At 41.3% G+C, this 14,213-nt stretch overlaps 1 protein-coding gene across 6 annotated transcripts in view; it reads right to left on the bottom strand.

Annotated features, from left to right (window-relative positions):
- Positions 1-2,958: 2,958 nt before the first annotated feature.
- Positions 2,959-14,213, bottom strand: part of BRD9 (bromodomain containing 9) — a 56,877-nt gene continuing 45,622 nt past the window's right edge. For all 6 annotated transcript variants that reach the window (XM_038388943.2, XM_038388944.2, XM_038388945.2 and 3 more), the window contains exons 13-17: positions 12,516-12,554; positions 11,330-11,401; positions 7,468-7,570; positions 6,083-6,250; positions 2,959-3,845 (exon numbers count right to left, since the gene is read on the bottom strand). In XM_038388943.2, the coding sequence (XP_038244871.1) occupies positions 3,745-3,845; positions 6,083-6,250; positions 7,468-7,570; positions 11,330-11,401; positions 12,516-12,554 (483 nt within the window). In that variant the 3' untranslated portion in view covers positions 2,959-3,744. The remainder of the gene's footprint in view (positions 3,846-6,082; positions 6,251-7,467; positions 7,571-11,329; positions 11,402-12,515; positions 12,555-14,213) is intronic.

The following is a 14,213-nucleotide window of genomic DNA, read 5'->3' as shown; positions in this document are numbered from 1 at the left end:
CAGGAAAAGTTAAGATTCTCATTTATCAGTTTTTCCTGTAGCCTGAAAGTTAATCTTTAATGAACTATATATTCACCAAGGCTAGAGTCCAAATCTTTAATGGTGGCAGAGATTATTACTTCTAGTGGTGGAGGATTTTTTTGGGGGGGGATGGGGGAGGACATAGAAGTGAATTTTAATGTCTTGACCTCACAGCCTTAAAACTCCACAACACGAGTCCATAACACCAGATGTCCATGGCCATATTGTATGGCTTTATTTCATTCTAAAAGCCCCATATGGTTATTACTGGTCTGGTGCAACCAGGTTCATCACAGATGACAACATGGCCACCACTAATCAGTTCTTTTTGTATTATGTGTAGACAGAGAAAGAGCCAGGGATCCTTTCTCAGCAACTCAGATTAATTTCTTTGGTGGCTATTTTCCTCTCCCTTCCTCTCAGAGCCCTTCCCAGATCCACCCTCTTGTTGTACCATCCCAGAGCACATGGACATTTGATTTCCACAGACTCATATGAGACCTCAGGAATTTTTAAAGTGTGCACAAAACCTTTTGAGTTTTCACAAAAATAGACCTATTACATTAGTTTAGTGGAAGGGTGGGTGTGTCAGACACAAAATTAAGCCACAATTCGGGTTTCTAGGTCTGAACAATGAAGATATGTTATTTGTTATGAATATGATGTGTATCCATATGTGAATACTATAATGCTGTTTGCTACAAGGGTGCAGAGTTAACTCAGTCCAGGGTTGCTTTGCACATCTGTAGGAATGCAGACAATGCTTTAGATAACCCCAATCACTGATGTACTTAATACAGGGATCAATTCCTTTGAAAGTTTATCCCCACCACACTCTGACCAACAATCTGGCTGATAACTTGGGGCAGGGTGGAGAATCCAAGCAGGAAAACCTTAAAACAAAAAATTTAGTAACTGTTAGTAACAGTTTAGTAACTGAGTAAACTCAGATTTCAGAGTAGCAGCCGTGCTAGTCTGTATTCGCAAAAAGAAAAGGAGGACTTGGTGGCACCTTAGAGACTAACAAATTTATTTGAGCATACGCTTTCGTGAGCTACAGCTTACTTCATTGGATGCATCCAATGAAGTGAGCTGTAGCTCACCAAAGCTCATGCTCAGATTAAACTCAGAGACAATCTGCAAAAAAGCAGACAGAACTCCAGTTCCATGAAGCAGCAGGGTACCTGGGATACGTGGGACCTACCTAAACCTTGAGGGAAATGTCTAAACTTTCAATGAAGACAACAGACTTTGTTATTTTAACCCTTTTCTCTCTGATGTCTGTGTTCACACTGATAAACAGGTAACACTTTGTTGGGAAACTATTCTGTATCATTGTGTTTACCTTCTGTTTACAGTTCCTGAAGGGAAGTCTATAGCAGGGACCAAGCCCAGTTGGACGTGCTGAGGAAAAAGAGTTGGTAAAGAGGGGGTGCTGTAGCTCAGGTCCAGTCTAAAAGTGAGGTGGAATGGAAGAATTCCATTCAGAAAAATGGAAGTGGTGGATGTGCACTTGGAAGGGTGCCCACAGGAAGAGAGCACGGGGGGGTCAAAGATACACTTTACCTTGGGATAATGACACTAGGCCAAGCTATTTTTTGAGATACAGTGTTAAAAAAAAATTTAATTTTCAAAGTGTGAAATACCTCTGATATTTCAAACTCCTCTCTTTACCACCAAACTGTCTCTAAAACTTTCCCCTTCTGAAGAGGAGCACAGAAGAATTCAAGTGGACTGGTTCAATATTAAAAAAAAGTCAGCTAAGTCAAATGTAACTTTTAAACTAGTTACAACTAACTATGGAGATACTACAAAACAATGAGGAGTCCTTGTGGAACCTTAGAGACCAACACATTTATTTGGACATAAGCTTTTGTGGGCTAAAACCCACTTCATCAGATGCATGGAGTGAAAAATACAGTAAGCAGTATATATATCACAGCACATGAAAAGATGGGAGTTGCCTTACCAAGTGCGGGGGTCAGTGCTAAGGAGGCCAATTAAATTAAGGTGGAAGTGGCCAATTCCCAACAGTTGACAAGGAAGTGCGAGTATCAGCAGAGGGAAAATTACTCTTTGTAGTGACCCATTCACTCCCAGTCTTTATTCAGGCCTAATTTGATGGTGTCCAGTTTGCAAATTAATTCCAGGTCTGCAGTTTCTCGTTGAAGTCTGTTTTTAAGTTTTTTTGTTGAAGAATTACCACTTTTAAGTCGGTTATTGGGTGTCTAGGGAGACTGAAGTGTTCTCCCACCGGTTTCTGAATGTTACAATTCTTGATGCCTAATTTGTGTCCATTTTTGTGTGTGTGTAGGGACTGTCAGATTTGGCCAATGTACATGGCAGAGGGGCATTGCTGGCACATGATGGCATATATCACATTGGTAGATGTGTAGGTGAACTTGCCCCTAATGGTGTGGCTGATGTGGTTAGGTCCCTTGAATAGATACACGGACAGAGTTGGCAATGGGGTGTGTTGCAAGGAGCGGTTCCTAGGCTAGTGTTTTTGTTGTGTGGTGTGTAATTGCTGGTGAGTATTTGCCAGTCCTCGATTACAGACAGCCTCCCAACCTGAAGCAAATACTCACCAGCAACGTTACAGATTGTTCAAGATCAACTGTAACGTACAAATGCAAGTTTAGTCCCATAAACATGAGACTCAAAAGTCAAGACCATACTTGCATAGCTCACCATTGGGAAATCCCAGGGACTTTGCTCCCTAATCCCAAATGTCTGCCACGCTTCTTGACTGTTTTCAAAGTGTTTCCAACTAGCATTGTGTGCAACTAAGCTTTGCAATATGTTCATGTAAGATCATGTGCCCTTTATAGCAATAAGGTAATACAGACCAGCAACTTAGGATACGTTAGGTTTAGCAAGAACAAGGAAGCAACTTACATTTTGGCAATAGCAAGACATTGGCAAACTTCAAAAAAGTTGATTTTTTTGTATGATTTTTATTAAGTTAATATTTACAAAACATTGTAAATGCGTAACATTCATCTAGTTTACACATATCAATGTTAAAAAACCCCTGTCATGTCAGTGTTGAATTAATTACATAAAAGCATACCCTTTTGTCCAGTATACTTTCATTCAAGTAAATATACATATTACCTTTAAAAACAAAAAAAACCCAGGTATTTGGTCCCCTTACTGTTCATGGATAAAAGGGACCATAATACATTTATCTCCATTTAATTGTAGGTCAGAATTCCTGTAGTGAGCTGTTTGATCTGACAGCTACAGCGCCTTTTCTGTTTCCAAATTAAGTGTTTTTAGAGTGTTAAGAAACAATATTTTAAGACACAAACATAGCCCCTTTCTACAGAACAGGATGGAAGGGGAGCAGGAACATGAAAATGATCACAATTGTGTCATTGCTGAAAAATATTCCTCCTTGAGGATGTTCTATATATTAAGAACTGCACACATCCTACTTATCTAATGTGGTTCTATACGCACAATTTAAGTTTTTTCCTATTGAGATTCTTACGGACCACTATATTTTTTAAAAAAATCAAGGCAGTATTTAGTGTGGTGTTGACAACATGATACACTAGCTAGGCAAATTTTACAAATGTGCATGGTATTATACAGCTATCCTCAAAAAAAAAAAAAAAAAAAAAAAAAGGATAAAATTGAGGTTTCTGCCATTTGACAAAAACTTTACAAAAATGTTACACAATTAAAACAAAACAAAAAAATTAAGTATTGTACACATTAATTACTAGTGGCATTTGCAGGTTCAGGAGATTGAAGAAATTCATAGGGGTCATGTACCATGTCTTGCTGTTCTCCTACACTCAGATGAGAAGGACTTCCTGTAGTAGAAGGAAAAAACCCAAAACATTTAATAAGATAAAAATCTAGCAGGTGGGCCTTAACGACAAAACAGCACTGGTTCTTTCCACCCTTGCTCCATGTCCTCAGGAAGGGGTGGGCAAACTTTTTGGCCTGAGGGCCACATCTGGGTGGGGAAATTGTATGCAGGGCCATGAATATAGGGCTGGGGCAGAGGGCTGGGGTGGGGAGGAGAGAGTGCAGGATGTAGGAGGGAGTGCGATGTGCAGGAAGGGGCTCAGGGCAAGGGCTGCAGAGAGCAGGAGGGGGCTCAAGGCAAGGGTTCAGGGTGCAGGAGGGGCTTGAAGTGCGGGCTCCGGCCTGGCAATGCTTACCTCAAGTGGCTCCGGGTGGCAGCAGTGCACAGCAGGGCTAAGGCAAGGCTCCCTGCCTGCTCAGGCCCCATGCCGCTCCCAGAAATGGCCAGCATGTCCAGCAGTGGCTCCTGGGGCTGGGGCGGGGCAGTCGTCTCAGCTGCATCCTGCCTTTGCCTACGGGTACCACCCCCAAAGCTCCACTGGCTGGGAATAGGGAACCACGGCCAATGGGAGCTTCGGGGGGGGCCAGGGGAGTGCCTGTAGGCAAGGGCAGCGCACGGAGCCCTCTGCTCCCCATCACCCAGGGGCCACAGGGACGTGGTGCCGTCCGCTTCCAGGAGTGGCAGAGGGCTGGCAATCCCACAGGCTGGACTGAAAGCCCTTAAGATCCAGCCCGCAGGCTGTAGTTTGCCCTCCCCTGTCCTAGGGTAATATTTTCAAAAGTACCTAAGTCCTATTTTTAAAAGTGATTGAGTCTCTTAAAAGAATAAGTCACATCAAAAGTCAATGGGACTACAGGCTCCTTAGTAACTTGTGAAGTCAGAACTTAGGTGCTTTAGAAAAATATGCCTCTGTTCTATGACTCTAAATTGCTAAAATGATGTAGTAAAATTATCCATGGAAGGTTCCTTATCCTCTTTTAAATAAAACTACAGAAAAGTATTAAAATGCTGTATCAGCATACAGCTCTGTCTTACCCCCTTGACCTTTAAAACTAACAATGGGGAGGTTATTACAGGGACCCAGCAGAAGTGAATTTCCTATGGACTAAAGCTTAACTCAGTGGAGGGACACCTAGCTGAAGGGAATGCTTGTCTGGTTTATGCTTATTTTGTTGCTAGCAGAGGCAATAAGAAATGATGTTTTGAGTGTTTGATAAAACATCACAAAAAGGAAGAAAATTAAAAAGGTACATATAATATGCTGATGATTTGCAGTGGAGATGATGGTGGTAATGTGCAATACATTTAAGATTATTCTTGCTTAACTGAGGAAGTAAACAACATCAGCTCTGCTTCTTTAGCACTTGATGTAACCAAGTTATTTAAAAATAGTTAGTGCCCACCAGTTTTATACTATTATGTTAGTGCCTCGTCATGTCTGATTTTTGTTTTGTTTGTTTTACTCAAGGGATTTTGCAAACTAGTGTGTGTTTAATTAGGTTTGATTATTTCACTTCATTACATACAATCAGATTCTCTGTTTTACGTACAAAACATTTTGCTTTGTCTGAGGGTGATTTGATTAATGCATCTCATTCATTAATAATAATTCCCTTCCATTTAAATTCTAAAATGTCCATTTCTTATATGCATTTAATTGAAAACCTCATATATTATATGCACAATACTATGTACGCTATCATAAAACGTTAAGTTTCTGTGTATGAGTCAAAATTCTGAGTTTGTGAACAATACAGGTCTAGACAATAAAAAAAGTTTTATTTGGATTCAGGTAGTATATTTTCTTAATTGTAATCTTATAAAACACTTTGCTTCAGCACAGTCCATTAGGTATATAAAGAATCTGTGTCATACCATTTTTAAAGACATAAAATTGAGGGGTGTACTGTGAACGTTATTCAAACGTCAGTTTGATTTACAGGTCATTCCATTCATGCTTAATCTGAAATTTGAGTAAGCAGAATTAATAAACTGTTTTTACCCCTCAAGAATCCATAGGCTAATAAGTATTTTAATATTCAGATACATATATAGACATTTTAGGATTAAACACCATTATTGCAATCTGCACACTGTGTGTTATCCAAGTCATATTTAAATAGCAATTTACATAAATTAGAACACACATTTCCTGTAAGGGATTCTCTTTTGTCCTAAAATTAGGAAATTTAAATTAGAATAGTGATAATGCAACTGCTAAAGTACAGTTAATGTTACCTAGATGATGCTGATCTCTTTCAGAGGTGTTGGAGAGGGAGCTGAGGTTGGATGAAGGCCTGGATCCCACTCTGTCAGTTTGAGCCTCATGAAGGTCCTGCAATAGTTTAGTTGTCTCATCCAAATGTAAATGATTATCATCATGATCAAGCTCCTTCTTCACTTTCCCTAGGAACACCAAATACCCAAAATGAACAACAGGTACAGATTAAGCATATTCCCAAATGAATGGTCAAAAAAAGGTTAATTTTTAATAAACGAACCATTTCCCAGTTAAACTCATTTTTACAATCAAGCTAAAGAAAGTCATACTTTGAACCTGTTGAAAGAATAAGGCAATGAGTGTTCTAATTTTATCTGAGGGTTTCAAAGAGAGAGATTCCTGTTACACATTAAATAGGAGAAAATGAACTCACTCACTTCTAGTAAAACTGTGGACTGATACATTAGACTGACAACTTCCCCTATAAATGAGAAATGTGACACCAAAATCTCTGTAAAGTAGGTAGATACTCTAGGATTACTGCACTTGACAGCAAGATAAACATCCAGAGGCCTTGAGACAAAATTTTTTTTCTCTAGTTTAAGTTATGAAGAAAATACAGTGGTGTTAGAATAGGAGTGTATGTTGTTAAACTGCTAGAAAAACATTTAAATCTGTGGAGCAGTTATAATCAGAACTTGTCATTGCTTTCCCAAAGGCTATATCTTCTATAGAAAAAACAGCAAGTCTGTAGGAAAGCATTCAGTCTACTTTTCTGGCCTTCTGCAGCCTTGATCCCACTTTTAATTATGAAACACAGGTAATCTTCTCATATATTTAATTAACAGAACCTTAAAATTATAAGCAGGACTTGTTTCAGTAACAGTGATATGTTGGAAGAGATTCTACAGTCATTCTTTCAAAATATTTCATTTGTGGTCAACAGTAATGTACCTTGTTCATTTTTATATTTCTGTGGCATTTACTAAAGAATGGCTGTGAGCCATGCTTACAAGGAACTACATCCCTACACCCTGTGCAATTTTCCTACAAGAGAGACTGAATTATTTTTTATGCTACGTGGAAGTCTTAGATTCATCCCTGAACTCGAATCAGCATGAATATGTAATAACTAAAATCTTGTAACTTGTTAAGTATATATATTTTGTTTGATAAAGTGCAATTAAAAAAAAAAAGCTGGGCCAGTGTGGGGTGAAGAAATGTCTAAACAAAAGAAAGATCAAGGCTGGATGAATCTCCTGTGCTGGACGAAGACCTTGTCTATGTAGACCACATTTTTAAAACTTTTCAAACACTTCAGCAAACCATGGTGTTACCCCAGCTAAATGGTTAGCTAAAACACCACAGAACGCTTAAATGACAATGGTATTAGATCACTTACCCAGTGAACTTAACATGGAAATATCAAGAGACACATCTGAATATGGTTTCACAGACAAAAAATCCAAAACAGAAGCGTTACTGTCTCCAATTGATTCTCCAACCTGATTAAAAATACAGTAAAGAGGAGAAAGACTCAAATGAAGTGTAGACGATAATCATGATGAATCATCGCAACAAGTGTGATTCTTCAAAGTGACCATTTGCATGGATTCTCACTCTAGAAGTGTGCACTAATGTATGAGGGTAGCGCTTTCTGGACTGTCAGTCTGGTCTGGCCACACACCCTTTGTGTTGCCATGATTCCTCCTCCTGAGGATATCCCCAGGGTGCAGCCCCAACCACCACCTTGTCCCTTCCATTACGAAATAATGGGAGAAGGTGGTCAGGGAATGTGGTTTCCAGGCAACCAATCATCCCAGAAAACTGAAGTTACTATTGACTGACAGTTTTTTCTTCATTAAGCATTGCATACATGGATCCCCAACTTTAAGTGATTAACATGCAGCCCCTACACCCAATAAAGGTTGGTTTGAGAAGTCTCAATTTAAGAATTATCGCAGGACTGCTCTCTTAAATTCAACATCTTATCTAGAAGTTAAGGGCTAGGCTACACTTGTGAGTTACAGCGCAATAAAGGAGCCCCAGGCGCACTAGCTCACCACCCGGCCACACTGGCAAGGCTTGTAGAGCGCCCTGACTCCATGGCTACAGCGCTGCTGGTACTCCACCTCGGCCAGTGGAATAACGCTTGCTGCGCCCCCGCTGGAGCACCGCTGTGAATGAGGTGTTGCATTATTGCGCTCTGATTGACCTCCGGAAACGTCCCATAATCCCCTTAAGTCAAGTGGCCAGTCTTGTCATTGTTTGACCTCTCTGTAGGAAAGCGGATGTGCCCTGTCAAAGCTCAGTTTCTGACAGCTGGCTGCTTATCTGCTCCAGGACAAAGGAACCATTACTGAGGAATGCTGCTTGCTTTGACCGGGGAGGGGGAGGGGAGGGAGGAAGGTCTGCTGCTGTCTGAACTTACAAGACAGCATGCTGACATGCTCTCAGCCCCCCCCCAAACCCACTCTCTCCCCCTCCACATACACGTGCACCCTCCCCGTCACACTCCACCCCCACCCCCTACATTTGAAAAGCACGTTGCAGCCACTTGCATGCTGGGATAGTTATCACAATGCTCTGCTCTTTGTGGCCTTGCAAGAGCTGCTAATGTGGTCACGCCAGCATGCTTCCAACTGGAGCATAAACACTCGGAAGCATTTTCCCTGCTGCAGTCTCCCAAGGCTGGTTTAGCTCTCAGCGCTCTACAACTGCAAGTGTAGCCATGCCCTAAGTTCAGGTACTAATGCTGTGTGAAGGCACAAACAGAACTCTTTGAGGTAGCAGTTTTGTATCTCACAATGAAATGTTTCTGACACACAGTTGAGGCCATTTTAGGCTACGTCTACACTAGAAACTTAAAAACGCTGCCGCGAGAGCACTCCTGCAGTAGCCCTTTGAAGTATGAGTGTGGTCACACATGAGCGCTGGGAGAGAGCTCTTGCTGCACTCAGGGGGCTGATTTTTCACACCCCTGAGCCAGCAAGTTACAGTGCTATGAAATGTAAGTGTAGACAAGCCCTTAGACTCAACAGTATTGGAATCCCTGCTACTTCACAGCAAGAAAGAATACATAGTCTAAATCCACTTAAGCAATCTTTGAGTGGAAACTGACTGCCACCTTGTATTATCCTTGTGTGCTATGAACAAGCTAAGAGTCCTACAGAATGGCTTAGTCCAGTTCAAATAGTAATTAAAAGCTTTTTTTTTTTTTTAAAACATTCACAGAAGGCAGATCAGACTCCCTTGGTAACAAATGAATTCTAGTAAAAAATACAAGTGGGCAGATGGACTGACAGAGAAACCACTTTTGCTAAAAACTTGGGCTTCTAAGCACATCATCACCTTATCTTTATGGCATTGTATACAGTGGATCAGCCATGAGTGTTCCTTCTGCATCCTCAGAAGGGAGATGAAAGGAAAAGGAGTGGAGCCCCAATGAACATTTATATCAAGAAAGCTCTGAGGGTGCACATTTCACCTATTTTGGGAATCATGGCACACAGCATTTCAAGACAGCCATTTCAACATTAATTTTGCAAATCTAACAGGCACGACTTGTATGAATTATATCGAGTGATCACAAGTGCAAACCTGTACACACAATACATTCTAAAACTGATTACAGAAACTATTACCCTCAAATGAAATCCTTAGCAATGTCCTTCAGTGCTGACTGCCAAGGAATGCAGCAATACTATTTGCTGTCACCATGGGTATGTCTACACTGCAACTGCGAACATGCTTCCCAGCATGTGTAGACAGACATGTGCTAGCTCTCAAGCTAGCATGCTAAAAATAGCCATGTGGCTGTTGGCATACAGGCAGCAGCTTGAACTAGCCACCCGAGTACGTACCCAGGGGGTTGGGCTGCTGCTGCTGCTGCAGCCACACTGCTATTTTTTAAGCACACTAGCTCAAACAGAACTAGTGTGTGTCTGGTCATGAGTGTTGGGCTGCAAACGTTGATTTTTTTAAAAAGGAAAATACTCTTAGGCATGTGTTTGGAAAAGAAAGAATTATATGGACCCATTAGAAACTAAGGAACACATTACTGCAATTCCTGTTCCATTGATCCTTTTGACTGTTCTAAGTTTTCAAAAGCTAAAACAATTCAGTTCCCACTTTCCTGCAGCCCATGCACAACCCACACTGTCAGAACAGATGAAGTACAGTTTGCAAGGCTTGATTCTAATGCTGCTCTCTGGAAAGAACTTTCACTGACTTCAGGCCAAAGGGAGTACTGAGCCCAAAGCAGCTTCAGCATCTGGACCTCACAGAAGGTATGGGAATTATATATAGAAAGAGTCAAGTCCACATCTGATTCTCCCATGTATAGTGCAATCAATCAAAAAGTACCAAAACATGCTACAGGGTTTTGTGCAACTTTTTGGAGATCATAGAATCATAGACTATCAGGGTTGGAAGGGACCTCAGGAGGTCATCTAGTCCAAACCCCTGCTCAAAGCAGGACCAATCCCCAATTTTTGCCCCAGATCCCTAAATGGCCCCCTCAAGGATTAAACTCACAATCCTACATTTAGCAGGCTAATGCTCAAACCACTGAGCTATCCTTCTCCCCGCCATTCCTAAATAACCTACAATGCAAATTAATATATTAAAAGTTCAGCACACTTTTCAGTGGATGACCATGTATCAAATTCAAGATTTGGAGTTTGTATTCATATTGCATTTGTCTGGTAAAGACTATGTTCTCTAATCCACCAAGCATATTCAATATTTCCACAAGATATTAAAAAAAACAAAAAACCATGATCCACAGTATGAAAACTAAAATATCTACATGTTTTCATTGTTATAATGGGATAGAAACTCAAACATTAATCAGTGGCTGACCACCAAGATTTAAGTGCACAGACCAACAATCTTTATTAATGTAGTATTTGTGCTTATGGAATGTAAATTACACAAGCATGATGTAAGTTTGGATGTTATTTATTGCATTCTTTTTATAGTAATTTCAGATGCCATAAATCTGAATTATAAAGTAAGGGCAGAATTGTAAGATATGACCGAAGTAAAACCAATCAAAATTCTCCCCCATGGAAGGGGTTAGGATTTTCTTATTTGCAAAAACCTAGAATGTAATATAAATAATACATTTAAATCCGCTAAACAAACATTCACACACACACACACACACACACACACACACGGTGAGGCATGGAGTAGAGAGAGTACTTAGCCCCACTCTCTTCTGCCCATATAAAATCTATAAAAGGGAAATGTAATCTTACCATAATCTGTTTGGAGGAGTCTGGGCAGGTATTGCGCAATCTGTGTTCTTCCTTTATGAGAACCGGCAGAACCTAAATCACCAAATCACAGTCAAGATGTTAAGACTTTACAATTTAGCATTCTACTTCTTAAGGAGTCAATAACTTCACAGGGGTCAGGACTTGTGACTCCACGTAACATTCTAGCATTTTGTGATTTCGTTGGTAGATACAATTTTTTAAAATCGTCAGCCTTCAACATTGCTCTAATAAGTGCGGGCGCGCGCACACACACACACACACACAGAGGGCAAATGTAAGCCACTTTAGCAACAGCAGCAGCGTATAATAGCCCCTCCTCACAAAACACACTTTCCCTTTCTAGCTTGCTGTATATGGTTTGTTCAGCTGTATATTTATTAAAGAATGAATTTTGGGAGACAGGGGAATATTCCACTAAGTACTTTTCTAAATTACAGGTTGGAAATAACTGTTCTAAGGACCCTACTATATATTCTTCCAATAAATATTTTTTAGCCGACTTCCCTGTAAGCTGCACAGATGCACAGCAGCCTATTTAGCGCTGCACAGGCGCTCAGGGGACCTGCCGCAGCCAGGGGAGAGGCGCCCCTCCCCTGGCCCCAACCCAGCTCGGACTGCTGCAGCTGGGGGCGCCCCTCCTCCGGCCCCAAATCAGCCTTGGACCTGCTGCAGCCAGTTGGGGGGGGAAGGGGGAGTCCCAACCGAGCCCCGACCTGCCACAGTGCCCCTCCCCTGGCCTGCTGTGTCCAGGGGTGGGGGGGCCTATCTCCCCGCCATAGCCCTGGAGCACCCTCCTGCACCACAAACTCCTCATCCCCAGCCCCACCCCAGAGCCCGCACCCTGAGCCAGAGCCCTCAGCCCCTGCACTCCAACCCTCTGCCACAGACCTAAGCCCTTCATCCCCATCCCCACCCCAGAGCCTGCCACCCCCACCAGAGATCTCACACCCCTGCACCCCAATCCTCTGCCCTAGCCCTGAGCCCCTTCCCACACTCCAAACCCCTTGGCCACACCCCCACCCCATGAATTTTGTTATGTGCACCAATATGAAGGAAACGTGCATCACATCACCTCCATTTCGGGCCATATAAAATTCATTCTGCACATGTGTGGGGAAAAATTAGAGGGAACACTGGTTTTTACATGTATCTCAGTATAACTTACTTTAATTTCATCTGGTGGTTTCACTGGAATGTTTCTCCTCTGCAAACAAAGTTAAAAATTCTATTCAGCAGAGGCAGAGATTTTAGTGTACAATATTAAGCATGTCTAAACCCTTCACAGAAAATGCAGATTAAGTAATTTTAACGAATATTCTTCACATACCTGCCATAGCAGCTGGGTGCTGTACAATTTGTTAGCTAGTTTAATTATGATTGAATTCCTTTTATACCATTTCTCCTCCTCATATACAACTTCCATATGTAATTACATTTTATCCAATAATAAATCAGTGTCTGACTTTTGTAATGTTAAACTGGAAAGAACTTCCTTCTTTTGTAATGCACAATAGCTACAACAGACTATATTAACATTTTAAAAGATATTTAGTAGTATTAAAGCTGAATCCACTTGCACCAACATAGTTGAACTGTGTTTATAATGTAAACTGACCATTAAGAATAAGGGGTTAGCAACTCCAATCTGAAACAAGATTTCAATTTGATGTACAAGTTAATAGCTCAAAAGGACTTTTAAAGGCTTATATTGAACAGTTTCTTTTTATATGTAGAGAAAACATTTCTGGTCGGCTTTGCTTTAAAAAGATTGTTTCAGAAGCTAATTTTAAAAAATATTTGTATTTCCTCCCTCCTGGAGATCACAATCTATACATATACTAACTTTTCATAAGAGCTTTCTAGAACAGACAAACACAAAGATATACAAAAAGATTCCTATGTCATACATTGGCAGAAAGCCCAAGAAAAAAAATTCTATTTACCACTGTAATTATGGTTCTTTGAGAGGATTACCCACATGGATCCACAGTCTTGGGAAAAGCATGCACCCACAATGTGCAACCTGGGAAGCTTCGAACAAATAGTGCCCAGTATTGCCACTTGCCTCAATCCCCTCCCAGTTGGGTTCCAAGACAATGAATGGCACCATGGCTCTAACCACCCTTCAATCACATATAGCAATTCAGAAATCTTTAACTTGGGATTCAGAAGTAGGAAAGTTGGGCATGGAGTGTGGATCCATATGGTCACGTCAGCTGAAAGAACAACAGATACTATGATGTTTAACTGCTTTTCTTGTTCAAGAATTGTCTAAATAAATCCCCACTCTTGCAGGTTCTTATCTGTTGTACACACCTACAGTGGTGTAGGCATCAAAACTGGGTGGTGTTTGTTTTTGCTTGTTCGTTAAAAAAACCCCAAACACGCTATTACTCCTGAGGGAATTCTGTGCCATTGCGCAATGCAGAATTTGCACAGAATTAATGCTGTAGAGCTATTAGCAATCACTAGGAGCCACTGGACCCAGCAGAGCTCGGCTCTCCAGCTTGCAAATACAGGACACTGCCAGGGAGAAGTGGGAGCAGGCGCAGGAGGGTTCCGGGCAACTGCGGTTTCCAGCATGTCCTGAAGGAAAGAGGCGGTGTATAGGAAACTGCGTACAAGCCCAGGATCCAACATCTGGCTGTTTATCTCTCTCTATCCCTGGGCTCGGGGGATGGGTGACTAAGACTGGAGGGGCAGAGTTTTCCCCCCCCAAGATGTGCTCAGCTGGCTCGTATGATACACCCAGACTGTAGGAGCAGGATTTTATAATTGCACTATAAGAATTAATGTATTATTTGATTTCATCCTGCTAGCCACCCTTTCTGAATAGCAGAAAGGAATCACCCTCTGGGACTAT

The sequence above is a fragment of the Dermochelys coriacea genome, chromosome 2, assembly GCF_009764565.3.
Source record: "Dermochelys coriacea isolate rDerCor1 chromosome 2, rDerCor1.pri.v4, whole genome shotgun sequence".
In the NCBI taxonomy this organism is placed as follows: Eukaryota; Metazoa; Chordata; order Testudines; family Dermochelyidae; genus Dermochelys; species Dermochelys coriacea.
The sequence above is the reverse complement of the archived record's forward strand: the minus strand, read 5'-3'. Positions and strand labels throughout refer to the sequence as shown.